Raw genomic sequence first — 22372 nt, 5'->3', positions numbered from 1 at the left:
GAAACTGTGATTCTTCCTGTGATTCTTCACACTCTCTAGAAATTTCTAAAGTTAACTTCACACCAGAAGAAACTTACCTATAAAGCCCTACCTTCGGGACCGTCTTCTGCTTCATGTATCCCAGTGGCCGGTTAGATCCCACAGAGTCGGCCTTCTCCAGGTCCCATCGGCCAGACAATGCCGTCTGGTGGGACCTAGGGGAAGAACTTTCTCTGTGGCAGCCCCGGCCCTCTGGAACAAACTCCCCCCGGAGATATGTACCAACCCCTTCCTCCTGGTCTTTCGTAAAACTCTGAAGACCCACCTATGCCAGCGGTCATGGGGGCCATGAGTTATGAGATCGTGTCCAGTCGATATTATGAAAGATTAAATTGGATGAACGTGTATGACTGTATATGGGGTTTTTAACACTTTTAATAATTTGTATAATTCTTTTAAAGTACTGTATTTTAGATTCCTTTTATATATTGTTGCATTATATTTCTAATATTGTACGCCACCCTGAGTTGCATCAAGAAGGGCGGCATAAAAATCAAATGACTAACTAGATAGATAGATAGATAGATAGATAGATAGATAGATAGATAGATAGATAGATAGATAAACAGACAGACAGACAGACAGACAAACAAACAAACAAACTGGGTGTTGCCTACAGGTGGGTCCCCTGCTCCTGTCTGTTTTTGTCAAATTGCCACCCCCTCCAAAAAAAAAAATTTCGTGCCAATTTGCTGCAAGTTCTGCAGTTTTGGGATGTTTGTGCAAAGTCATGGCACACATCCAAAGGGAGTGTGGGTGTGGTGTGGGTGCTTGTGTTGCATTAGGGTCGAGTTAGGCCTACATCTTCTCTATAGATGATGCCTTATCTGGCTTACATCCCTTGTGCTATTATTCGTTAAATAAAGAACAATTACACAACACCCAACTGTATGTTGAGAGTCATAATTAGTCAAAGAATGCCTTCATGAACATTTCTTTAAATGTTTTTAATAGGTCCTCTTAAATCTGCTTGGTTTCCTCCCCCCGCCCAAACTAAACAATTTCACTGTGTAATCCAATATTTCTTACCTTGCCAACACCAGTAATTCCTGTGAAGAGCACAGAATGTTTGACAGCTAGCAATTTTTCCATGAGAAAGCCATAGCGTACAGTGTCAGTGGTAGGAACAAGCATTTCGAAAAATGGAACTGTGCTTTTATATTTAAAGGTTGGTATAATTCGCTCCCAAGGATCCAAGCGTCTTGTATCATAATCAATGTAAACGCTCCACAAATCACCAGACGTTGGGAGCTAGAAGGTGAAACAGTCATGTCAATGTTCTATCAAGGATCAAGAACCAAGAATGAAACATACATGAAAATGGGAAACGTTCTATTAATACAGATATAAACCATACATTGCTCAGATTCTTTGATACATAAACGAGCAGAAATTACTACTGTAATACATTAATGGAGTTTTCCTCTATAATAATGAAGGCAGAATTTTGTTCATTGTCCTCAGAATTTACCATTAAAAATATTTAATACATTATGCATTTTGAATCAGCAATTAATCAAGGAAAACTTTATTTATTTCACGTTTGCCAGTTGTTGTACATGAGGTTTACTTAGGTTTTAGGCCAATAATTAATCTTACAGAGACTAAGAATAAAGAACACTGTCTATCAGTCTTTCAAATGACAGAAAATTATATCAATAATGCCGCAAGTGCTGTATCTTTATTTACTGTGAGACCTGGAGGGCAAATAGAGTGAAATCATCTTGCTTGATCCTCTTTTCTTGCCACCTCCCAGAAATCACCAGCAAATGTTGGCAGAGATGGCAGGAAACGGGGAAGCTGATTCTTTAACATCAGCACCTGTCAGCAAATCTGAAAAAGATCTGACAGACACAGATTGGGTGGAGGTGAGAGGGGGGCTATTTTCAGAAGATAAATCAGGAGAAAGAACCAGCCACTTCTCTCTCTGCTGCTTCATGGAACAACCTCCATGCCATTCCTGTCTGCTGTGCTTAGCCTATCTTTAAACAAAGGTTCAGTCTAGTCCAGGGGTAGGCAAAGTTGGCTCTTCTATGACTTGTGAACTTTAACTCCCAGAATTCTTGAGCCAAACAAGCTAGCTCAGGAATTCTGGGAGTTGAAGTCCACATGTCATAAAAGAGACATGTGCCTACCCCTGCTCTAGTCAACTTGTTTTAAAAGTAGCTGATCTAGGATTCTGATCTTGGAGACCTCATTATGAGGAACACAATTCAAAAGATCTGAAATCTCTTATTGTCTAAATTTTAACATCCCTAGATAGATGGGTCCAGAAGCCAAGAGAGATGTTTTCAGCTTCATCATGTTTATCAAAACTAGACAACTTAATTGCCCCGACTGAAGGGTCTAAACCATAGAAACACATCTAACATTCATGGTCTCCATAGAAGCACATTTAGAAGCACATTTAATAACTTTTTCGTGGGGGGGGGGCAGCACAGAAAAGTGAATATTTAACAACTCAGATCCCTACTCTAATTCAACAACCACTACCACAATGACAACCACAAATAACCAACCGAGCAAAAAATATCACCATACTCATCAAAGACGCTATCGAATACAAACACCAGCTATAACAAACTTCGCTCACACCCTGACTTATCCATACTGCAATGAGCCCACTCTTATGAACTCCACGCAGAACTTAAAAGATGTCAAGACCAAGGAGATACTGACTTATACATTGACTACTGTGCTGACTACATCAAAAGTAAGTCCTGCAGTCCATCTTCCAACATTCAGCCCACCATCATCCAAAACTAGGTACGCATGCCCCTAACTTCCTCAAAACCAACTACTACAAGTTTAAATGCAAGCTAATTTAAAAAGACGCATCATAAACAAAATGCCTAAATTCCTCCTCTTACTAAGTATGGCTATATTCGACATTATATTTGTCTACAAAACGTAGCTGAATGCATCCCTACCTAACTCTATTATCACAGTAAGAGACTATCATGTTACTGGTCCGATCGCAAAATCCATAGAGGAGGTGATGTTGCTATATTCTATAAAAAGTCCCTAAATCTAAAAAATATTCAAGTTACACAGGAACTTGCTCTTGTTGAGACCATCACCTGCAAACTGTTCTTAAATACCACATTTCAATTCTTGCTCTGTTATGGAGCCCCTGATTATGACATGGTACATTGAACAAGTTAACCTCACTACTAACGTGGGCAGTCACATGCTCACCCCCCCCTTATTTTTCTTGGTGACCTCAATCTACTTCTTATCAATTGGATCCTAAACGAATGCATAACTGAACTCATACATGCAACTCTCTACAATGCTGTAAATAACTTGGGACTGGAACAACTAGTAACTAACAACACTAGACTCAACAACTGACTTGATCTCATCTTTTACTCAAACTCAATTTATGGACTACAAATAAAAGAATCCTTTTCCAACAGTGATCAAAGCATGGCTGACTTTTGTCTCAACATACGTCCTTACAAAAATCATCATAATGATGGGATCCCCAATTATAAAAGATTATAACAACATCATAGACATCTCTTGATTGGCAAACTCTATTTACTGGCTGCAATACTGCTGAAGACCATTACAACATTTTTTTGCTCAAAGTCAAATGAGTCATTAAACTACATGTATCACTATTAACACCCAAAACCAGAAAAAAACAATTTACCCATAACAATAAGGAAGCTCCAATCCCCCAAAAAATCTCTTTGGCAACCCCCCCCCTCCCCAAACTGGCTATGTAGTTAAATTTAAAAGCCGTTACAAAAACTTATGCCACCAGATAAAGACTGAATGCACCAATTATCATATCAAACAAGAAAAAACCCTCCTGCACATGAAATCCACCTGTGCTTTCTATAATTTTGTAAACAACAAACTTAAAGACTCAAGATCCATCCCACCCCTAAAATGACCTAATTGTAAAGTCTGTAATGATGAAAACATTGAAGCCAACGTTTTAAACACATTCTTCGTCTTTCATCTTCCAATATTTCCTAGTCGCACCATAGATAGTTACCGATCTAATACATATTGACTTTCCATAGGATAACACTGAAAAAGCGCTACACAGTCTAAAACCATCTCTATCTATTGGACCTGATGAACTATGTGCCTACTTCTTAAAAAAACTTTCCACTGCCACAGCAGAACCCCTAAGCATAATCTTTGAAAAATTTCTCAGGACCAGCTTCCTGCCTAATCTATGGTCACTAGTAATGGTCATCCCTATCTTCAAAAAGGGATACCCCAGCCTAGTTGAAAATTACAGATCAATCTCTTTATATTGTGTCACCTGCAAAGTCATGGAATCAATCATTAACCAAGCCATTACCTTCCATTTAGAGACAAACAACCTACTCTCTAACAAAAAATTTAATTTTAGAAAAAAATTATCCTGTAATCTGCAACTCCTACACTGTGAAAACATATGGATTACACAACTCGACCAGGGCAAAGCAACAGACACAATTTACATAGACCTTTTATTCAATGATACACAACAAACTACTCCTAAAACTAAAATCTTATGGTATTTCTGGACCCCTGCATAATTGGATAGCTGCATTCTTGTCAAACAGGCAATGCGGTCAAAATAGGGAGTGCTCTATCAAATTCTATAACTCTTAACAGAAGTGTCCCCCCAGGCAGCGTTCTAGGACCAATTCTTTATATACTTTACATAAATGACCTTTGTGATCATATTAAAAGCAACTGCATTCTCTTCGCTGATGATGTAAAACTATTCAATGCCACCAACAATGCTGCTACCCTTTAAAAAGACCTTGTTATGTGTCGGAATGGTCAACAAAGTGGCAATATCAAATCTCAACCAATAAATGCTCTATCTTACATATTGGCAAAAAAAAAATCAGTACATAAAATACAAACTGGGTGGACACGACCTTGTAGACATCCCTCACTCTGACAAATACCTTGGAATACTCATCTCTAATTATCTAAGTGCCAGAGCCAACTGTAACAACATTGCAAAAAAAAAACCCCAAACCATTAAGAGTTGTTAACCTAATCTTGTGTAGCTTCTTCTCTGGTAATTTTGTACTGCTAACAAACCATTTGCTACACCAATTCTTGAATACAGCTCATCTGTCTGGAACCCACACTATATATTGGACATCAATACAATTGAGAGAGTCCACAAATATTTCATGAGAAGAGTTGTCTGCTCCTCTACTCGCAACAGAATACTTTATGCCACCAAACTTGAAATTTTGGGCTTAGACAACTTAGAACTACGCCTCCTTTGGTCTGACTTAAGCATAGTATGTAAAATTATTTAGTACAATATTGTACCCATCAATGACTACTTCAGCTTCAACCACAACAATACAGATACAAACTTAAGGTAAACTGCACCAAACTCGATTGCAGGAAATATAACTTCAGCAACAGAGTGTTCGATGCCTGGAATATACTATTTGACTGTGGTTTCTTCCCCAAGCTCCCCAAACTTTAACCTTAGGTGATCTACTCTGACATGCCTACTATCCCTGTCCTAATGTTCCCTTTTATTCATATTCATTTCATGTTTATACCTATATCTGTTATCTAATACATACAGCAGGAGGGAAAAAAGACTGCAGGTACATGGTTAGGTGCATGTAGGAAAAAGGTTCCAAGTAGTGATATGTATTCCACCATTTGGGAATGGAATATTCCATTTCCCTCCAGGCCATGGCAAAATACTTTTTGAAAATGCCATTCCAGGGGTGGTTCCTATCCTTCAAAGCAGAAACAATTCAAGGTGGGCCAAGCTAATCCAGCCTTTAAACGGGTTAGGAAACTGGTCTAGAACATGTTAAAAATTTCCAGTTCAGGGAATTTTCTTCCAGAAACCGCTGGATCATCTCCAGTTCAAGAGGAGGTTTAGCAAGATCTACAAAGAAAGAGAGTTCCAGAATGTTCTCATCCCAAATCTGTGAATTTTGCGCATTCCTAACCAAAAGGGATGCTTGTTTTGGGTATATCTGACTGTAGAAGCACTTGTTAATATCTTTTCCTATAAGCTAAAATAAAGGAAACATTATTCTTGTTTTATTGCCACATGATAATGAAGAGAATTACCACAAATGCCAATGAATTATTCTCACCATATATTTCATACCTTTGCATCAGGGTTATCCTCAAATTGCTGTCTTACAAATGTATCAAAAGCATCCCAACAGTTTTCCATTACATTTCCACCCATAGACCATAAATAACAAAAGACAAAGGTCTGGCACACAAGAGAATTTAACCGTGATTGTTCCTGTATAGATAGGAAAAGATTATTAGGGCTAAGTGACTACAAAGATGATTTTGATTTTTAAAAAGTGTAATAAAAATGTCCTTGAGGAATATGAATTTCGCAAATTTAAATTTATCTTCCCTGGGAAATAGAAGATTACTTTAAAAAATATGTACTCTACATATTTTGAGAAAGAAAAATAGAGCAAAAGCATATGTGCACATTATATTCATATTTTATACTATTTAAGCACCATGCCACAATGAACAAATATATTAGAATTTTAATACATAAATTCACAAATAACTGCCAACATACTCTGAAGAGTTGTCATGAAAATTCAATTAAAATGAGAAACAGAAATTTTAAGAAAAAATGAGTTCTGACAATTCATCAAACTTGATCTATATATTCACAGGTTTCCAGTAAGTTTTTCCTAGAAAAAAAATGTCAGCACATATTTGGAATCTCCTGCCTGGGACACAGGTGGTCCTCATTTAATTACCATGCACTCATTGATTGTTCAAACTTGTGCTGAATGAGTGGTAATTATAACTGATCTTTGGAATTTTGCCCCAAAGATTGGGGACCGCTGCTATAGAGTGAAGGAAGATGGGGACTGATTTATAGGAGGGACTTGCAACTTTCCTTGTCAGCAGCTGTGATCCACTGCTACACTGTACTTGCAATCTGGGCATCCGAGTGGCCAGATTGTGATCCTGTGACTATGGGGTACTGTAATGGACAGAACTAACAGATGAAGATTGGTCATAAGTCTGTTGTTAGCACTCCTGTAATTTTGAACAGTTGCTGAATGAATGGATATAAGTGGTAGACCAACTTTAGACTAGAATAAGACTGGAATATGTTAAACATTCCCTCTATTTCTTTTAGACCTAGCAGATACCACCATGTAGGAAAAAGAAAGATAAAAAAGGGGTAAAACAAACAGACATACCAAATTCATGCTGGGTCCTGCCTTTCCAAGAAGTAATGACTCCAGTAAACAACAAAGAGTAACAACTTTACTGATGTCTACTTGTGCTATGGCTTGGGAACACTTTTTGTGAATATATTTTAGGCCATCTTCGACATAGCGAGCAAAGAGTTCAAACAAATATGTTCTTGTTTCTTCATTGAGCTAAACAAAAATTAACATTGTTGTACAATTATTGTTTCCTCACCAACTCAGAAAAATGTACATTTCATAAGAAGAAAACAAATCTGATTATTAGTGCATATAATCTATTGCACTTTAAAGTCTCCTATGCTAATAGGTCTTAGAATCAAACTAGGTAAATGAAAAAGAAAAGGGGGGTTCTGGTATTTCCAGAGAGAAGATGCCAAAGTTTGTAGTCATATTACAAAGCCACTTAAACAATGAAAAAGCAAATTATGAGAACTGAGAACTAACTTCCTTCCTTCCTTCCTTCCTTCCTTCCCCCCTCCCTCCTTTTCCTATAATGCCCATCCCAAATTCTATAATATACAACAATATAGATAAGTTAAAAATAAATTGCATGAGTATAAATGTAACATGATGATTGCCACTGTATTGTAACAGCAAAGGCATGTTTATAAAAGAAAAACATTCAATATCTGAATGCCGGACAAAAAATGGCCAAGTGCCTCTGGAAACAGTGCATTCCATAAATGTGGGGCCTGTAAAAAAGCGCCCTCAGAGAATATTCAATCTTAACAAAAATGTGCAAAATGCTTAGTTATTTTAATGTATTAGATAAAACATACTTTGTCTTCAAGGCCTGCCATCCATGTTTTTACATAGGGCATCCACTTCAATTCCTCTGGGTCAATGTATACCATTCCACATCGGCTTACTGTGGCAGGTGAAGCAACTCTTAAGTCTTCTACCTAAAATTCATACAGTAGACACTGCACCTCTTTCTAGTTCAGCATATTTTTAAACAAAAAAAGCAATGCAGATAAAGTTGTGTCTTTGGTTCAGACATGACATCTCTATTTCTTTTTAAATGGAGATTGTAATCTCAGACAAATAGAGAAATTGTTGGATTTCATAGCAACAAGGAAAGCTAGGCCCCTGCAGAAGGATTTCCAAGTCATTCACATCCTTCATCAGAATTCTAATCTTGCTGATTTTCTTGCAAACATTTCATTACCCAAACTAGGTAACATCATCAACACACTAGCACTGATTATGTTATCTAGTTTGAGCAATGAAATTTTTGCAGGAAAATAAACAAGCTGAGAGAGCACCAAAGATTCCTCATTTCTTTCCTTTTTTTACTTTTACTTTTTAATTTTTCCAATTTACATATCAATAAAGATATTAACAGTACTTTGTCATATGTTTCATATGGTTATTTACATTTATTTCTATACTTCTAATTTCAATCCTGAGCTACAAATATTCTCTTTTAATTGGAACTCTTAACCATACAAAACTAAAATCCACAACAACAAAAACCATGAATGGATTCAGGATATAGTATTTTTCAAATACAGTAATAATATTAAGGGAATATTTATTCAAGTCTTGTAACCTTCTGAAGTTTAGAATGGAAAGTACATATTTCCCATTAAGTTATTGGTATTCCCTTCTGCCCGATCAGCTTGAGTCAATAGCACACACTAACTAGCTTCTCCCAGTAATGGAAACAACACATGAGACAGTAATAAAATATTATGAAGTCATACATAATATTAAAAAAAATCTTTAAACCTAGCCCATGTGTAAAATTGTTGTTCAATTGCATAACAATTCCAGCAAGAGTTTAAGCTACACTACTTTTACTGCTTTATATAAAAGAAATACAGTGGTACCTCATCATACAAACTTAATTGGTTCCAGGAGGAGGTTCGTAAGGTAAAAAGTTTGTAAGATGAAACAATGTTTCCCATAGGAATCAATGTAAAAGCAAATAATGCGTGCAAATCCTTCAGGAAAATCCCAAACTTTAGAAGGGAGGCGAACAGAGGGCAGGGAGGAGCAGCTAAAGGGGGCGGGTGGAAGAAGCAAGGCTAGGCTAAAGGGTGAGTGGGAAGGAAGAAAGGCAAGGGGGGCGCCCCTCCCTTTTCTTTCTTCAAAAGACACCCTTTCAGTGCCTTTGCAAGCACGTTGTTCTCTGCAAAATCTTTCCTCTCCAAGCCGCCCCTCCCTTTTTTTTCTTCAAAAGACACCCTTTCAGTGCCTTTGCAAGCACGTTGTTCTCTGAAAAATCTTTCCTTCTCCAAGCTGCCCCTCCCTTTTCTCTCTTCAAAAAAGGGGAAAAAAAGAAACCCCTTCATCCCAGCAGCAGCTGCTTGGGTTCGTAAGGTGAAAATGGAAGAAGAGGCAAAAAAATCTTAAACACCGGGTTCGTATCTTGAAAAGTTCGTTAGAAGAGGCGTTCGTAAGATGAGGTACCACTGTATAAGAAAGACAAACATTGAAAACAGCCATGGATTTCCCCAATGCTAAAATGTAGGAGATAAAGTTATAGCTCATTTTATTTTCATTTTGAATAAGACAAGAGGCTTCTACATTTCTCCAAATCAAATTAGTTTTGAAAAACATTGATGCTGTCCTTGAGAGGAACACTGGAAGGAGCCCAGTGAAATACAGCGATACTCTGAGCTCAACACTACAAAATCCATTAAAACTAAGAATGTAAATTACCTCAAACATCATATGGATGGATGGTGTGAGTTTGATTCTTTCACTGTTAGCCAAACAAAGCATCTTGTTGTCATCTAGAACTGTATTCAGATTTTCGATCCATAGTGCATCCACAGGTCCATCACTGATGATCCATTTATGATCTTCAGAGGTGTCGACCACAGCAGCTCGCACACTAAGTGCCATTAAGCCATCTTTCCATTCCAGGGTTAAATTGTTGACTTCACCATATAGCTCACCCATAGTTATTGATTTAGGATTCAGAACAAATGTTTTAACTGGCTGGAAAAAATGGTAGGTCTCACCTGCTTTATATAAAGTTCCAAGTGTATCTGCCAAAATTTGGTAAACTGTAGTTTTTCCACCTCCTGTTGGTCCAACAAGCATGACCCCATGCCTTACCAGCATAGTTTCGTACAGCTGAATCACTTTATGGATCATGGTCTCTTCGAGCTGCAATCCTTTGGCAAGAATGGTATCTTCTATTGTTGACTGCAGCACTCCATAATTATGTTCTGGGATTATAACTCCAGGGAAAAGGTCAGATATAATTCCACTAAAAGAAATGAAGCACCAGGATTTCCTCATTAATTTGCATTATTGGCACCCCATCATTACCAATGCAAAATTTAAGCTATCAAAGAGAACATTTCACACAGCAAATAAGGGGAGGATTTGAATTCAGTTGTTAATTTCCCTAATTCTACTTTTATTTTATCCCACCTCTCAACTGAAATGCTGACAGACATGGTTGAGCAAAAGCCATATTGAGATGGGGCAGAGGTGGGTTCCTACCGATTCAGACTGGTTCTATAGAACCTTAGTAACTAGGTGGCCTGGGTCGCTGGAACTGACAGCAACCCAGACCTGCCATGACACCGAGCTGGTTCTCTCAGAGGCGCCTTAGGCCCTACCATCTTGTTTTTGCTTCTGAGCATACACAGATATTTTTTAGTACTTTTAAATAGCATGCAACATGAACACCCCAATGTGGCATGTCCCTAAGCAATACAGACATGACTATAACAAGATAGTTGTAAATATTCAATAGGAAAAATAAAAATCCCAGATTTAAAATGTTTACCGTAAGTCTAAAATTGCCTTGTCCTTGCCACTTCTATGTATTAAATTGAAGCAGTCAAGGATACAATATCAGAGAGGATAGCCAGAAATGCGAAATATTCTGAACAAAATCTGGATTTCCAGTTTACAAGTACTCACTCATCCAACATTGTCCCCAGAAGTATTTATGTATTAAATTTGTTTGCTGTCCATCTTACCACGAGATGACTCTGTGTGACTTATAGTGCAGAGTATAACAGGATTCTGCAGCTAAACAAATCTTCATCTACTTAGTGGATATATGGAATCAACGTAAACAAAGACATTCTTATTATGGTTATCCAGCTTTTGATAACCTCTTGCTTGGATTATTATGGTATAGTCATCATGGGATTGTCTTTGAAACAACAGTAGACTAACTAATTGCAATCATACGGAATAGACCTTAAGATTGTTAATTAGGACTGAAGAATAGAATCAAACCTCATACGTTTTTTAACATATTTATTGATTCACAATCAGTTTCTGGATCCAGTTGCAAATGCCTAAGAGTTTAAGGAAACCACCTGTTTTCATTCTATTTAATTGTGTAACTTATAATGAAAGAGAAAGTAATAATTGATTTAAAAATACCTGAACAAAAGAGCATCATCCACAAGAAATTTTGGGAGATTCGAATCTCGTAAAGCTCTTATTAAAACAACATCTTCATTCAGGTTTGGATGCTCTCTCTTTAGTGATCTAAATTTACAGAAAACATTTTTTAAAATTTATATCAACATTAGTATGTCAGTTGCATTAGAAGTATTATATGCATTATATGCATTAGACATATATATGAGTTTTGTAACTTCTTGTGCAGTAAAACCTTTGATGAATACCTATATTTGATAAAGACCAATCTTAGGGATTTTGTAGGGAAGACCTTTATAAAACCCCTATACACATATATATGTCTAATGCAACTGACACAGAGGTGGGTTTAAGCAAGTTTTGACCAGTTCTGGAGAACCAGTAGCGGAAATTTTGTGTACAGTGATCTCTCGATTAGCGCGGGGGTTACGTTCCAAGACCTCCCGCGCTAACCGATTTCCGCGTTATACTGGATGCGGAAGTAAAACCACCATCTGCGCATGTGCGCCATTTTTTTTTCATGGCCGCACATGCGCAGATGGTGGAGTTTGCGTGTGGGCGGCGGGGAAGACCAAGGGAAGATTCCTTCAGCCGCCCAACAGCTGATCTGCTCCGCAGCGCGGAAGCAGCGAGGAGCCGAAGATGGGGTAAAGGCAAAGGGGAAACCCCATCTTCGGCTCCTCGCTGCTGCCGCGCTGCGGAGCGGATCAGGTGTTGGGCGGCTGAAGGAACCTTCCCTTGGTCTTCCCGCCAGATCGCTGACGGAATGCTGAGCCTCCCGTTCTCCCCCACCTCGCCCCTTCCGGTTTCGGCGGTTTCGCAGCGCTGGCTGTCAACTTTGCTTTTTAGCACTGGGGAGGCAAGTCAGCTCCTGCCCAGTTTTAAAAAGAAAAGTTGACAGCCAGCGATTGTTCCGCTGCCGCCAGCATGGCCTGGCTGGCAGCGGAAGATGTAACCTTCGCAACCTCGGAGAGCTTCCTGGGCATGAAAGCTCACGAAAACCAGGAAGCTCTCTGAGGTTGCGAAGGAGCCCAGGATCACTCGGCTGCAAGCGGGAGCAAGGCGAATCCCACGGGGCTGGGCTCGGTTATCCCCCCGGCTCCCCTCCTACCAGCCCCGCCGCGGAAGGCTCCATTCTGTTCCCTGAATGGAGACCGCCGGCCGCTCAATCGGGCCGGCAGGGAACAGAATGGAGCCTTCCGCGGCGGGGCTGGTAGGAGGGGAGCCGGGGGGATAACCGAGCCCAGCCCCGTGGGATTCGCCTTGCTCCCGCTTGCAGCCGAGTGATCCTGGGCTCCTTCGCAACCTCGGAGAGCTTCCTGGGCATGAAAGCTCACGAAAACCAGGAAGCTCTCTGAGGTTGCGAAGGAGCCCACGATCACTCGGCTGCGGGTGGCAGGAAAGCGAATGTCACGGGGCTGGGCTCGGCTCCCCCAGCCCCGCCGCGGAAGGCTCCATTCTGTTCCCTGCCGGCCCGATTGAGCGGCCGGCGGTCTAAATAAAAAAAAATTTATTTTTTAATATTTTTTTTTTAAATAATATTTTTTGAAAAACCGCGTTGCAGCGTTTCGCGCTAATCGAGAACGCGCAAGTCGAGGGACCACTGTAGTTCAGAGAACCAGTAAATACCACATCAGATCGGCCCTGTCCCCATCTATTCTCTGCCTCCCAAATCCCAGCTGATCAGGAGGAAGTAAAGATTTTACAGTATCCTTTCCCTGCAGTGGGAAAGGAGATTTCATCTTTCTCCTGCTCCACCCACCAGGCCATGCCTACCAAGCCACACCATCCCCACCAAGCCACACCCACAGAACCTACAATAAAAATTTTTGAAACCCACCACTAAACTGACACACTAATGTTAATATAAATTTAAAATATTGTTTTCTCTAAATTTATATCACTCGCTCATGTTCGCCTTTGTGCTTTCAACACAAACGCGAGCAATTGATCTACATTTACAGGTAATAGCACTTTAAGCTTATATTAACCTTAGTGTGTCAGTTGCATTAGACATATATGAGTATAGGAGTTTTATAAATGTTTTTCCTAATAAGGACAAAATTCTTAAGATTGGTACTGGATCCATAAAACACCTTTATTATATAACAATAACCTTTCTCTTTGCTAGGTGTTTTACACATTTTCTCTTTCATAGTCATATTCAGACTGTTAAAATAGATGAATTAAACCTTCATTAAAAAAAACCCAAACAATGGATGATTCTGCTTATTATATATCAGGTTCTATATATAACATTAAGCATACTAGGGTAAAAATATACATTAAAATGGTATTCACTAAAAGCATTATTACACATAATCAGAAATACAGTGATATCTCTACCTAAGAACGCCTCTACTTAAGAACTTTTCTAGATAAGAACTGGATGATCAAGATTTTTTTGCCTCTTCTTAGGAACCATTTTCTACTTAAGAACCCAAGCCCAGAAAAATATCCTAGGAAATTTGAGAGCGGCACGAAGGCCCGGCCAGTTTCCTGCCATTCGCCCTGGGTTTCTCTCTCTGGTGCAGTATATGGGAGGCAGCCTCGCGCCGGGTGTATGGGAGGTGCGTGCTCCTCCTCGCCGCCTCAGAGACCCTCTTTTTTTTTAAAGCCTTAAAGTTTTGGATTTTTTTGATTCTCCTCACCTTACCTTCTTCCTCCTCCTCTTCTTCCTCCTCCTCCTCCCCCCCCAAATTCTGAGCTTTTATTTCTTTCCTAATAGGTTTGCACGCATTATTTGCTTTTACATTGATTCCTATGGGAAAAATTGCTTCTACTTACAAACTTTTTTACTTAAGAACCTGGTCATGGAACGAATTAAATTCTTAAGTAGAGGTACCACTGTAATTTTATTTCCTACATGTTTATTATATAAAGCTTTTCCTAACAATAGAGAAATGTATCAGCCTCTGTATATTTTGAGTGCCACAGAATAGCTACAGTACAACAATAGTTCTCATAAAATTGGACTTCATAGGATATATGAGAACCAGTCTGGCCTACCGATTAAGGCACCAGACTAGAAAGGGGAAGACCATGTCAAGTCCCACCTTAACCATCAAAGCCAGCCAAGTGACTTTAGGCTAGTCACTCTCTCAGCCTATTCCACCTCACAGGGTTGTTGAGGGGCAAACAGGAGGAGGAAGCTGTGTATGTTCACTACCTTAAATTATTTGTAAGAATAATAAAAGCAGGGATACAAATAAATAAAGGAGTCAGTAAATGTTTTACCCTGCCATGACCAAAACAGATTTGACAGCTCTCATTCCAAAGTCATAGTGGTCTTGTTGGGAAAGCTGTTCACTACAGAGCTTATACATCTGAGTCATCTTCCTTGCAAGTATTTTACTTGATTCAAATCCTTCAGAATACAGGATAACCTGAAATATAAAATACATTCTTACAAAAGTCAGAAATCTCAAGCATGACCAATTTGTTCTACTGATTAAGATGCTGGGCCCAGAAACCAGGAGATTGTGAGTTCTAGTCCTGCCTTAAGTATGAAAGTCAGCTGGGTGTCTTTCGGTCAATCATTCTTTTTCAGCCTAACTCAGTTCATAGAGTTGTGGTTGTGGGGAAAAGTGGAGGAGGAAGGTGTATTAGGTCATCTTATTTAGTACATACAGTATACATATTAAATAATTAAAATGTTAATAACAGATACTACGTTTGATTTTAACTAAAAGGCTGCTAATTGCAAACCTTACACCAAATACTTTTAATTAATTAAAACATTTAAATAGTTTTAATAATAGTAATAATAGTTTTAATTAATTATTAAAACTATAGTTATTAAATTATTAAAACTATACTTTTAATTAATTATTATAGGATTGAATCCAAAGTGAAAATATTCATGCTGAGGAGCAGGAGGGATTCAGAAGGGATTGTTTGACCTTGGTTTGACCCGTTGTTTGGTCATATGCCACTGAGCCAAAAAAATAGTCCTCACTGCCTAAAGGCCCTCTTTTCACAACCTTCACATATTGCAAATTATGTTTTTAATTGCTTCTAAGCAGGAGGTTTGAAAAAAAAATGTTGTTCTGGTTTAGATAAATTGGCTGGGCTGTGGAAAAGATGTAAACAATCAAATGATGGACCTGCTCTACTATTCTTAATTGCTGCCTCTGGACCTAATAATAGGTATTTTAAAAAATACCTCTGCAATCAAAGCATAGTTTGGAACCATCATAGAAAATGGCCTGAAGAGCGCTTTTAGATTGTCAGGTAACTCTGTTCGTCCAGCATAGCCAGGATTCATAGTAATGAAAGCTGCACAAGTCATAACTAATTTAATTTCGCGTCCTTCAAACATAAAACGAGTGACCTTTTGTAAAAGAAAGAAAGAAAAAAGAAAAAAAGAAAGTCATTACATTTATATTTACATTCATATTACATTATTCTTAATTTTATTCATAGGTCAGAACCTACATGAATACAATATAATTATACATAAAACATATTGTTTTCTAAAATATAAAACCATAGTATTATAAATATGATAACAATAAAGCAATGCATATGAAAATTAAAATATCCGCTTTAGCATTATTTCTTTCCATTATATACATATTCCAATGTCTGTTCTGAAAAGTAAAAACAAAGGAAGCAATGTTTGAAAGTCACTCCAAACAGATAATAATAGCTAATGTCTCCTATATTTTCTAAAATCACCGCAGAGTGTAGCTCTCTGCATGTGTTATTTATAGGAACTGTTCAGTTATAAAGATATTTAGTTAGTTTAAGCAAGTAATAACTTGGAACGAAAGACACATTTACTTGATGTTCTATCTCATTAACTCGTTTTAACACTTGGTTTAGCTTGCCTAAGTCCTAAAGCCATGAGAAATAGTGGTGAAAAACCGCATGAATTGAGTTTAGCTATAATGATAGTGCCATGCAGAATGGCAGGAATCATTCAAAACCAAAGGCCAAACCTAAAAGGCACCAAATTTAATTGTAATTAAAAATTAAACACGGCAGCCCAAATCTTTGCCTTGACTTTCAATAGAACAGTCTCAAGTCTTAACAGCGCAGTCTACTTGCAAAGTAGATTTTTTGAAGTCTAGAAGTAGAATATATATGGGATTCTGTAAAATAACTGAGAAGAGTATTTGCTTCAAAATACCCTGAAAGCTCAAACATATACCTCTCCTGAATATTTTGGGATATTGTGTTCTTTCAGGATACCATGATAATGAAAAACAATGCTCAAGTTAACTGAATCTTTGATGTTGCTCTCAATATCTCCCTTGTTATTATTCATTTACTTGGCATATGGCATTTGTACATTAAAAGCCAGGAAGTCTACAATGTTATTACAGAGAAGTTTGACTGTCTAGTTTGTTTAGTTCATACTCCAGGGTGTACTGCAGGGACCAAACTAGCTCCACACATAGAGTGGCTATGGCTAATGAGAATATCAGCATCATCCAGGGCTTTTCTCCACCAATTTTGCCAGGTATTCAGGCAGGTTCAAAGCCAGTTGGTTTCTTGCTATTGCAAAAAGCACCGTTAGCTTCTCACTAGAATGGTATCTATTTATCCTCTTTTGAATGTTTTCAAACTTTTAGGTTGGCAGAAGGTGAGGTGAGCAATGGGAGCTCATTCCATCACGTGGTGCTGGGACTTGCACTGACATAGAGCCGGCATTTTCTGACCAGCAAATCCAACATCTTTAAGCTGCTGAGCCACCATGCTTCTTCTCCCTTAATTATATTATATGACTTTTTAGGGTTTAGAGGGGTTTTTTTTGTAAAAACTGGAATGTTTGATATTTATCTTATTAGTGCTCCACTGAAAATGACATGTTTGTGGAGCAAATTACAACAAAGTCTGCATAGAGCAGGACTGCTAGTTTTAATTGGCATCCTTAAGACAATGAAAATCATGTCCTGTTAACGCATTTATATAGAAATTTAAGAGGCGTTGGGTAAAAATGTCTATTTCTTTCACTCTTCTTGATATAGAGAATCCAAAAATGCTAATTAATGCTTATGTATCTATTACATTTGGGGAGGAAAACATGAAACAGAACATCTGATACCTTTGCTGCTTTAGCATTCCTTATCGTAATCAATTGTTGGGCTATAACAGACAGAACTTCAATGTCAATTCGATTGAATTCATCAAAGCAACACCATGCTCCAGACTGTGCCAAACCACTGAAGAAACGCCCCATCATCTGAAACAATATGTATACATTGATGTTATGTTGTCTTAAATGTTCATTCTCAGATCAGTTTTAGTTTCAAGTATCTACTCCTAAGATGTGTAATGAGAGGGATCCCTACATCCCAGTTTCATCAGCTCTATGTTAATCACTGCATCACTTCAACAAAACAAGAGCAGCCTATTTCAGATTTACTCTGACTTGTTTGTATGGTTAATATCAACTGGCTCATTAACCCAAAATAAATTAGGGCCTAATGAATTAAAATGCAAATTAGTTTGCAGAGTTGCATTTTAAGAGCCGTGATAGGGCACTCGTTAAAATGCAGTACTGGGGGTTACTTCTGCTGACTGCCAACTGCCAACACTTTGATCCTGATTGGTTCAAGGTTGACTCAGCCTTCCATCCTTCTGAAGTTGGTAAAATGAGAACCCAGTTGGGGCAATACATTGACTCTGTAAACCGCTCTAAAGCACTAGGAAGCAGTATATAAGTCTAAGTGCTATTACTACCCTGTTCCCCTGATAATAAGACGTACCCCGAAAGTAAGGCATGTCAGAGGTTTTGCAGAATTTGCTAATATAAGGCACCCCCAAAAAATAAGGTGTAGTCAAGTTTACATACGGTACGGTGGAAAAACATACGGTGCCATTCAAAGCTGTTCATAGCAGTACCGTAATAATGTGGTGTCCCCTGCTGGCCCCTTCCATCTCTTTGTACCGTCCAGTACAGCAGACACAGTCTGCTGCTATCTCACCGCCATTACAGTCTCCACTACAGTGCATAGACTGTAGTTCCTCTGGTGGCCGGAAGCTGCAATAGCGGAAGTATACTGTTGTACCATATAAGTGCCGTCGTTTGTGTGTGTGTGTGCCATACTGACAGGTACCGTACCGTAATCAGTGTAACGTATGGTACACTTTCTTTGGGGGTATCAGCTTTTCTGCCTGTGAATTTGTCTTATTTGAGAAATATAAGGCACCCCCTGAAAATAAGACGTAGCACAACTTTTGGAGCAAAAATTAATATAAGACAGTGTCTTATTTTCGGGGAAACACGGTATACTTTGAAGCTGATTATTGGACAATTTTGTGTGCTGCTATTGGACATTACATCTAAACTTGGAATTCTGGTTTAATGGTTATGGCTACATTGCTGTATCCCAACTTCAAAGAGAAATGTGAAGGAGAGACTCAAAACTGAAACATAGTCCATAAAGCTAGGTGCTTTCATTGTTTTTTCCATCTTTTTTTAATGGCGACAAACTTCTTTCCCCACTATGCTTCAGCACTTCTTTACAGCACTGTATAGCAGCCAAGACAAGCTTTTTATAACTGATTGAGGATGATTTCATTCATAAATATTTATATATAGATGTTAAAAGCACAGTTAGTCTATACCGACAGTTCAATAGATGCAATTACTGAGTGACCTTATAGACTTTGCTGTCATTTCCCACTCACTTTATGCTAACATTTGTCCACCCCTTCAGGGACCAGGTTAAACTTTTGTACAACCAGTGCTTTAAAAAAGAAATGAAAACAATTCCAAGAGTGACTAATGCCCTCTAAGGATTCTCTCTAATTTGCATCAATACTTCATCCTTACAATGATAAAAAAACTAACAACGCTTACAAGCTCTGAGCAATGCGGAAAACAGGTATGTAAATCAAGCTATTATGTATTTAAATATTTAAGGAGCAGATTCTGGCTTATTTAATAAACCAAGATTAGGCATCACATCTAAACAAAGCTACTGACCTTGCTACGACCAGCATGATAGGGACTGAACAGATAGATAGAATAATCATACAATAATCCAATTTGCTGTAATTAATTCTGTTAGAGCAATGGGTCTCAACCTGGGGGTTGGGGCTCCTTTGGTGATCAAATAACTGTTTCACAGGGGTCGCCTAAGACTATGGGTAAAGACAAATTTCTCATGATGTTAGGAACTAAAGCTTCTATTCTGGTGCTTTGGAACATATTTTTACAATCTGACCAATCAGGTGTTTACAGTGGGAGTCTCCCTCTGACCTTCCTGCCAACCAGCTTAAAACTCTGTTGGGAGAAATGGCACAAGACCTTTGGTTGGGGGTCACCACAACATGAGGAACTGTATTACAGGGTGGCGGCATTAGAAAGGTTGAGAAACATTGGGTTAGAGGAATCATTAACATGAGAAGTAATTTCTTTAAAATTCTATCTTACCAAGGGCTATTAATGTTTAGTTCTCTATAAAATTATTGGGTTTTTTCCTACATAATTTCAAATCCACTCTTTTATTCAATTCTCTCATTCTAGTCCAGTTAAGGTATCCAAAGATCAATCAGTTAAGCACTGGATGAAAATGACTGGCTCATATTTGATATTATTATTATTCTACAGAAATTATTACTATGTGTTACTACAAAAATTATTACTATGCTTTACTACTTTGGCCACTAATGAGAAGGAAGGACTCAGTGGAGAAAAGCCTAATGCTGTGAAAAATTGAGGGCAAAAGAAGAATGGGATGACAGACAATGATGAGGCTGGTTGGAGTCACTGAAGCAGTAGGCATGAGATTAAATGGACTCCAGAGGATGGTAGAGAACAGGAAGGCCTGGAAGAACGTTGTCCATGGGGTCGCGATGAGGTCCGTTGCTGCTGCTATCGGTGCAATGCATGCACAGCTCTGGGTGAGCAGCGGGTGGGCGGGCATGTCCCAGTGAGATTTTGCTTCTGTGCATGTGCAAGAAGCAAAATTTTGAGAGGATGTGCGCGCACATGAGATTTTGTTGATTTTTTTTCTTCCACGCATGTGCGGAAGCAAAAAATTGCCAAAATCTCTCTTGCGCATGCATCCTCTCGCACGATTTTGCTTCCTGCACATGCGCAGAAACAAAATCTGTTTATGAAGTAGTGGGGGGCCCGGGGTTACAGGTAGTAGAACAGGTGGGAAGCCAGACACAGGATGGGGCTATGAGTTCAGGATCTAGTGAGGGAGAATCAGATGATCACTGGGTTAACCCTAAATTCAGAAAGGTTCAGAAACGTAGAGAGCAGAGGTCTGGAAGAAGATATAAAGGAGAGGAATGGGTTAAATATTGTAGTGATGTATTTGGCACATCAGGGGGCTAGTGGAGAAGAAGGGTGGAGTTTCAATGTTGCTGAAAAGAAATATGGATGTGTTTTCATTACACAAAAGAAAGCCAACGTATTTTGTATTGTATTTAGTCAGTGCTGCTGTTTTTAAATCTATGTAGTTAGGAAAATAAATCTTGTCTAAGTGAAGCAGGAAAAGGAATGTGAGAAATGCGGCTAAGAGAGAGATAACGGACCGAGTGATGTCTGGAATGTGTTGAAGTACAGGAGAGCAGAGAAATAAACGGAGTTGCTTTATTCATGAAATGATGCATTTAATGAGAGTTAATTGTAATTACTAAACTTCTACCAGAAACCAGAACAGTAAGGAACCCAATACTGGTTGTAATGGGTCAAACACGATTTGGCAACTAATATGAAAACCCACAAAAAACAACTCTCCTGTTTTCGTAAGCCTACTTGAATGCCATACCTTGTAATCCAAACCATCTGAACAGTTGAACACCACACACTGGATGGCAAGTGCTTTTGCAAGATCTTTAGTAGTCTCCGTTTTTCCAGTACCGGCAGGTCCAGCTGGTGCTCCCCCTAGGTCAAGCTGCAGGGCTCCCATCAGGCAAAGATAGCAACGATCCTGATGAGATTGAATGTACATTCAATTAACATATGCATGATATTGTGAGAAAATATGAATATGACATAACTATAATGGCACAATTACATTGAAGCATCAAGTCATGCAATAATTATATAGGATATTGATGGAACTCTGACTTAATTTTGGACTCTTGGGGAAAAGAAAAACCAATTGGTTTCTTAAAACCCCTTGACTTCTAAATCTGTCCCTAATGTGGTCCTGAGGCTATGTAAACTAGAGCATTTTTGCCTAGAACTGAAATTGGGGTATAGCAATTAATTTTATTTTTCACCTTATGCTTAAACTAGTCTCACGGGGCTACCCCAATCCATCTTATGGGACCTGTATTGTATTTATTTTTTCTGCTCCTTTATCAATGTTTCTATGCATTTTTTCCTTTCCAGGTGGGTTGTTGTTGTTGTTGTTTTGGCAGAGTGTATGGAGTAGAAAGTTCTATTACTAAGGTACTTTTAGCTTCAAGATCTATCTTGTGAGGGGGGGAAATTTAGCCTCAAAGCTCGTTGGTGATCATCACCATCTCTCAATGTCATCAACCTTCACTCTACCACTTTTACCCTCCCTCTGTTAACCTGCTGTTGCTCTGCTATATTTCCGGTTTCCTCTGCCTTTTTTTCATTCCCCAAACCTCTCTTGCCATATTCTCTTCCCACTGAAATAATCTACCCATCTGCAAGAGATAATTTCTTATTTATTTTATTTTATTTATTTTATTTATCAGATTTGTATGCTGCCCCTCTCCGTAGACTCGGGGCGGCTAACAACAATAAAACAATATAAACAAATCCAATAATTTAAGTTAATTTAAAAACCCTAGTTTAAGAAACCAATCATACCTGCATA

The 22372-nt window shown here is 38.5% G+C and overlaps 1 protein-coding gene across 3 annotated transcripts in view; it reads right to left on the bottom strand.

Annotated features, from left to right (window-relative positions):
• The window catches only part of DNAH6 (dynein axonemal heavy chain 6), a 223660-nt gene that overhangs the window by 147303 nt on the left and 53985 nt on the right, over positions 1-22372 (bottom strand). For all 3 annotated transcript variants that reach the window (XR_011558276.1, XM_070742321.1, XM_070742322.1), the window contains exons 29-38: positions 21347-21508; positions 17662-17799; positions 15775-15942; positions 14847-14995; positions 11610-11717; positions 9915-10470; positions 8027-8149; positions 7236-7418; positions 6155-6298; positions 1069-1290 (exon numbers count right to left, since the gene is read on the bottom strand). Coding sequence is in view for 2 of the 3 variants with exons in the window: in XM_070742321.1 (XP_070598422.1) it covers positions 1069-1290; positions 6155-6298; positions 7236-7418; positions 8027-8149; positions 9915-10470; positions 11610-11717; positions 14847-14995; positions 15775-15942; positions 17662-17799; positions 21347-21508 (1953 nt within the window). In the remaining variant the exon portion in view is untranslated. The remainder of the gene's footprint in view (positions 1-1068; positions 1291-6154; positions 6299-7235; positions 7419-8026; positions 8150-9914; positions 10471-11609; positions 11718-14846; positions 14996-15774; positions 15943-17661; positions 17800-21346; positions 21509-22372) is intronic.

The sequence above is a fragment of the Erythrolamprus reginae genome, chromosome 2, assembly GCF_031021105.1.
Source record: "Erythrolamprus reginae isolate rEryReg1 chromosome 2, rEryReg1.hap1, whole genome shotgun sequence".
NCBI lineage: Eukaryota > Metazoa > Chordata > Lepidosauria > Squamata > Dipsadidae > Erythrolamprus > Erythrolamprus reginae.
The sequence above is the reverse complement of the archived record's forward strand: the minus strand, read 5'-3'. Positions and strand labels throughout refer to the sequence as shown.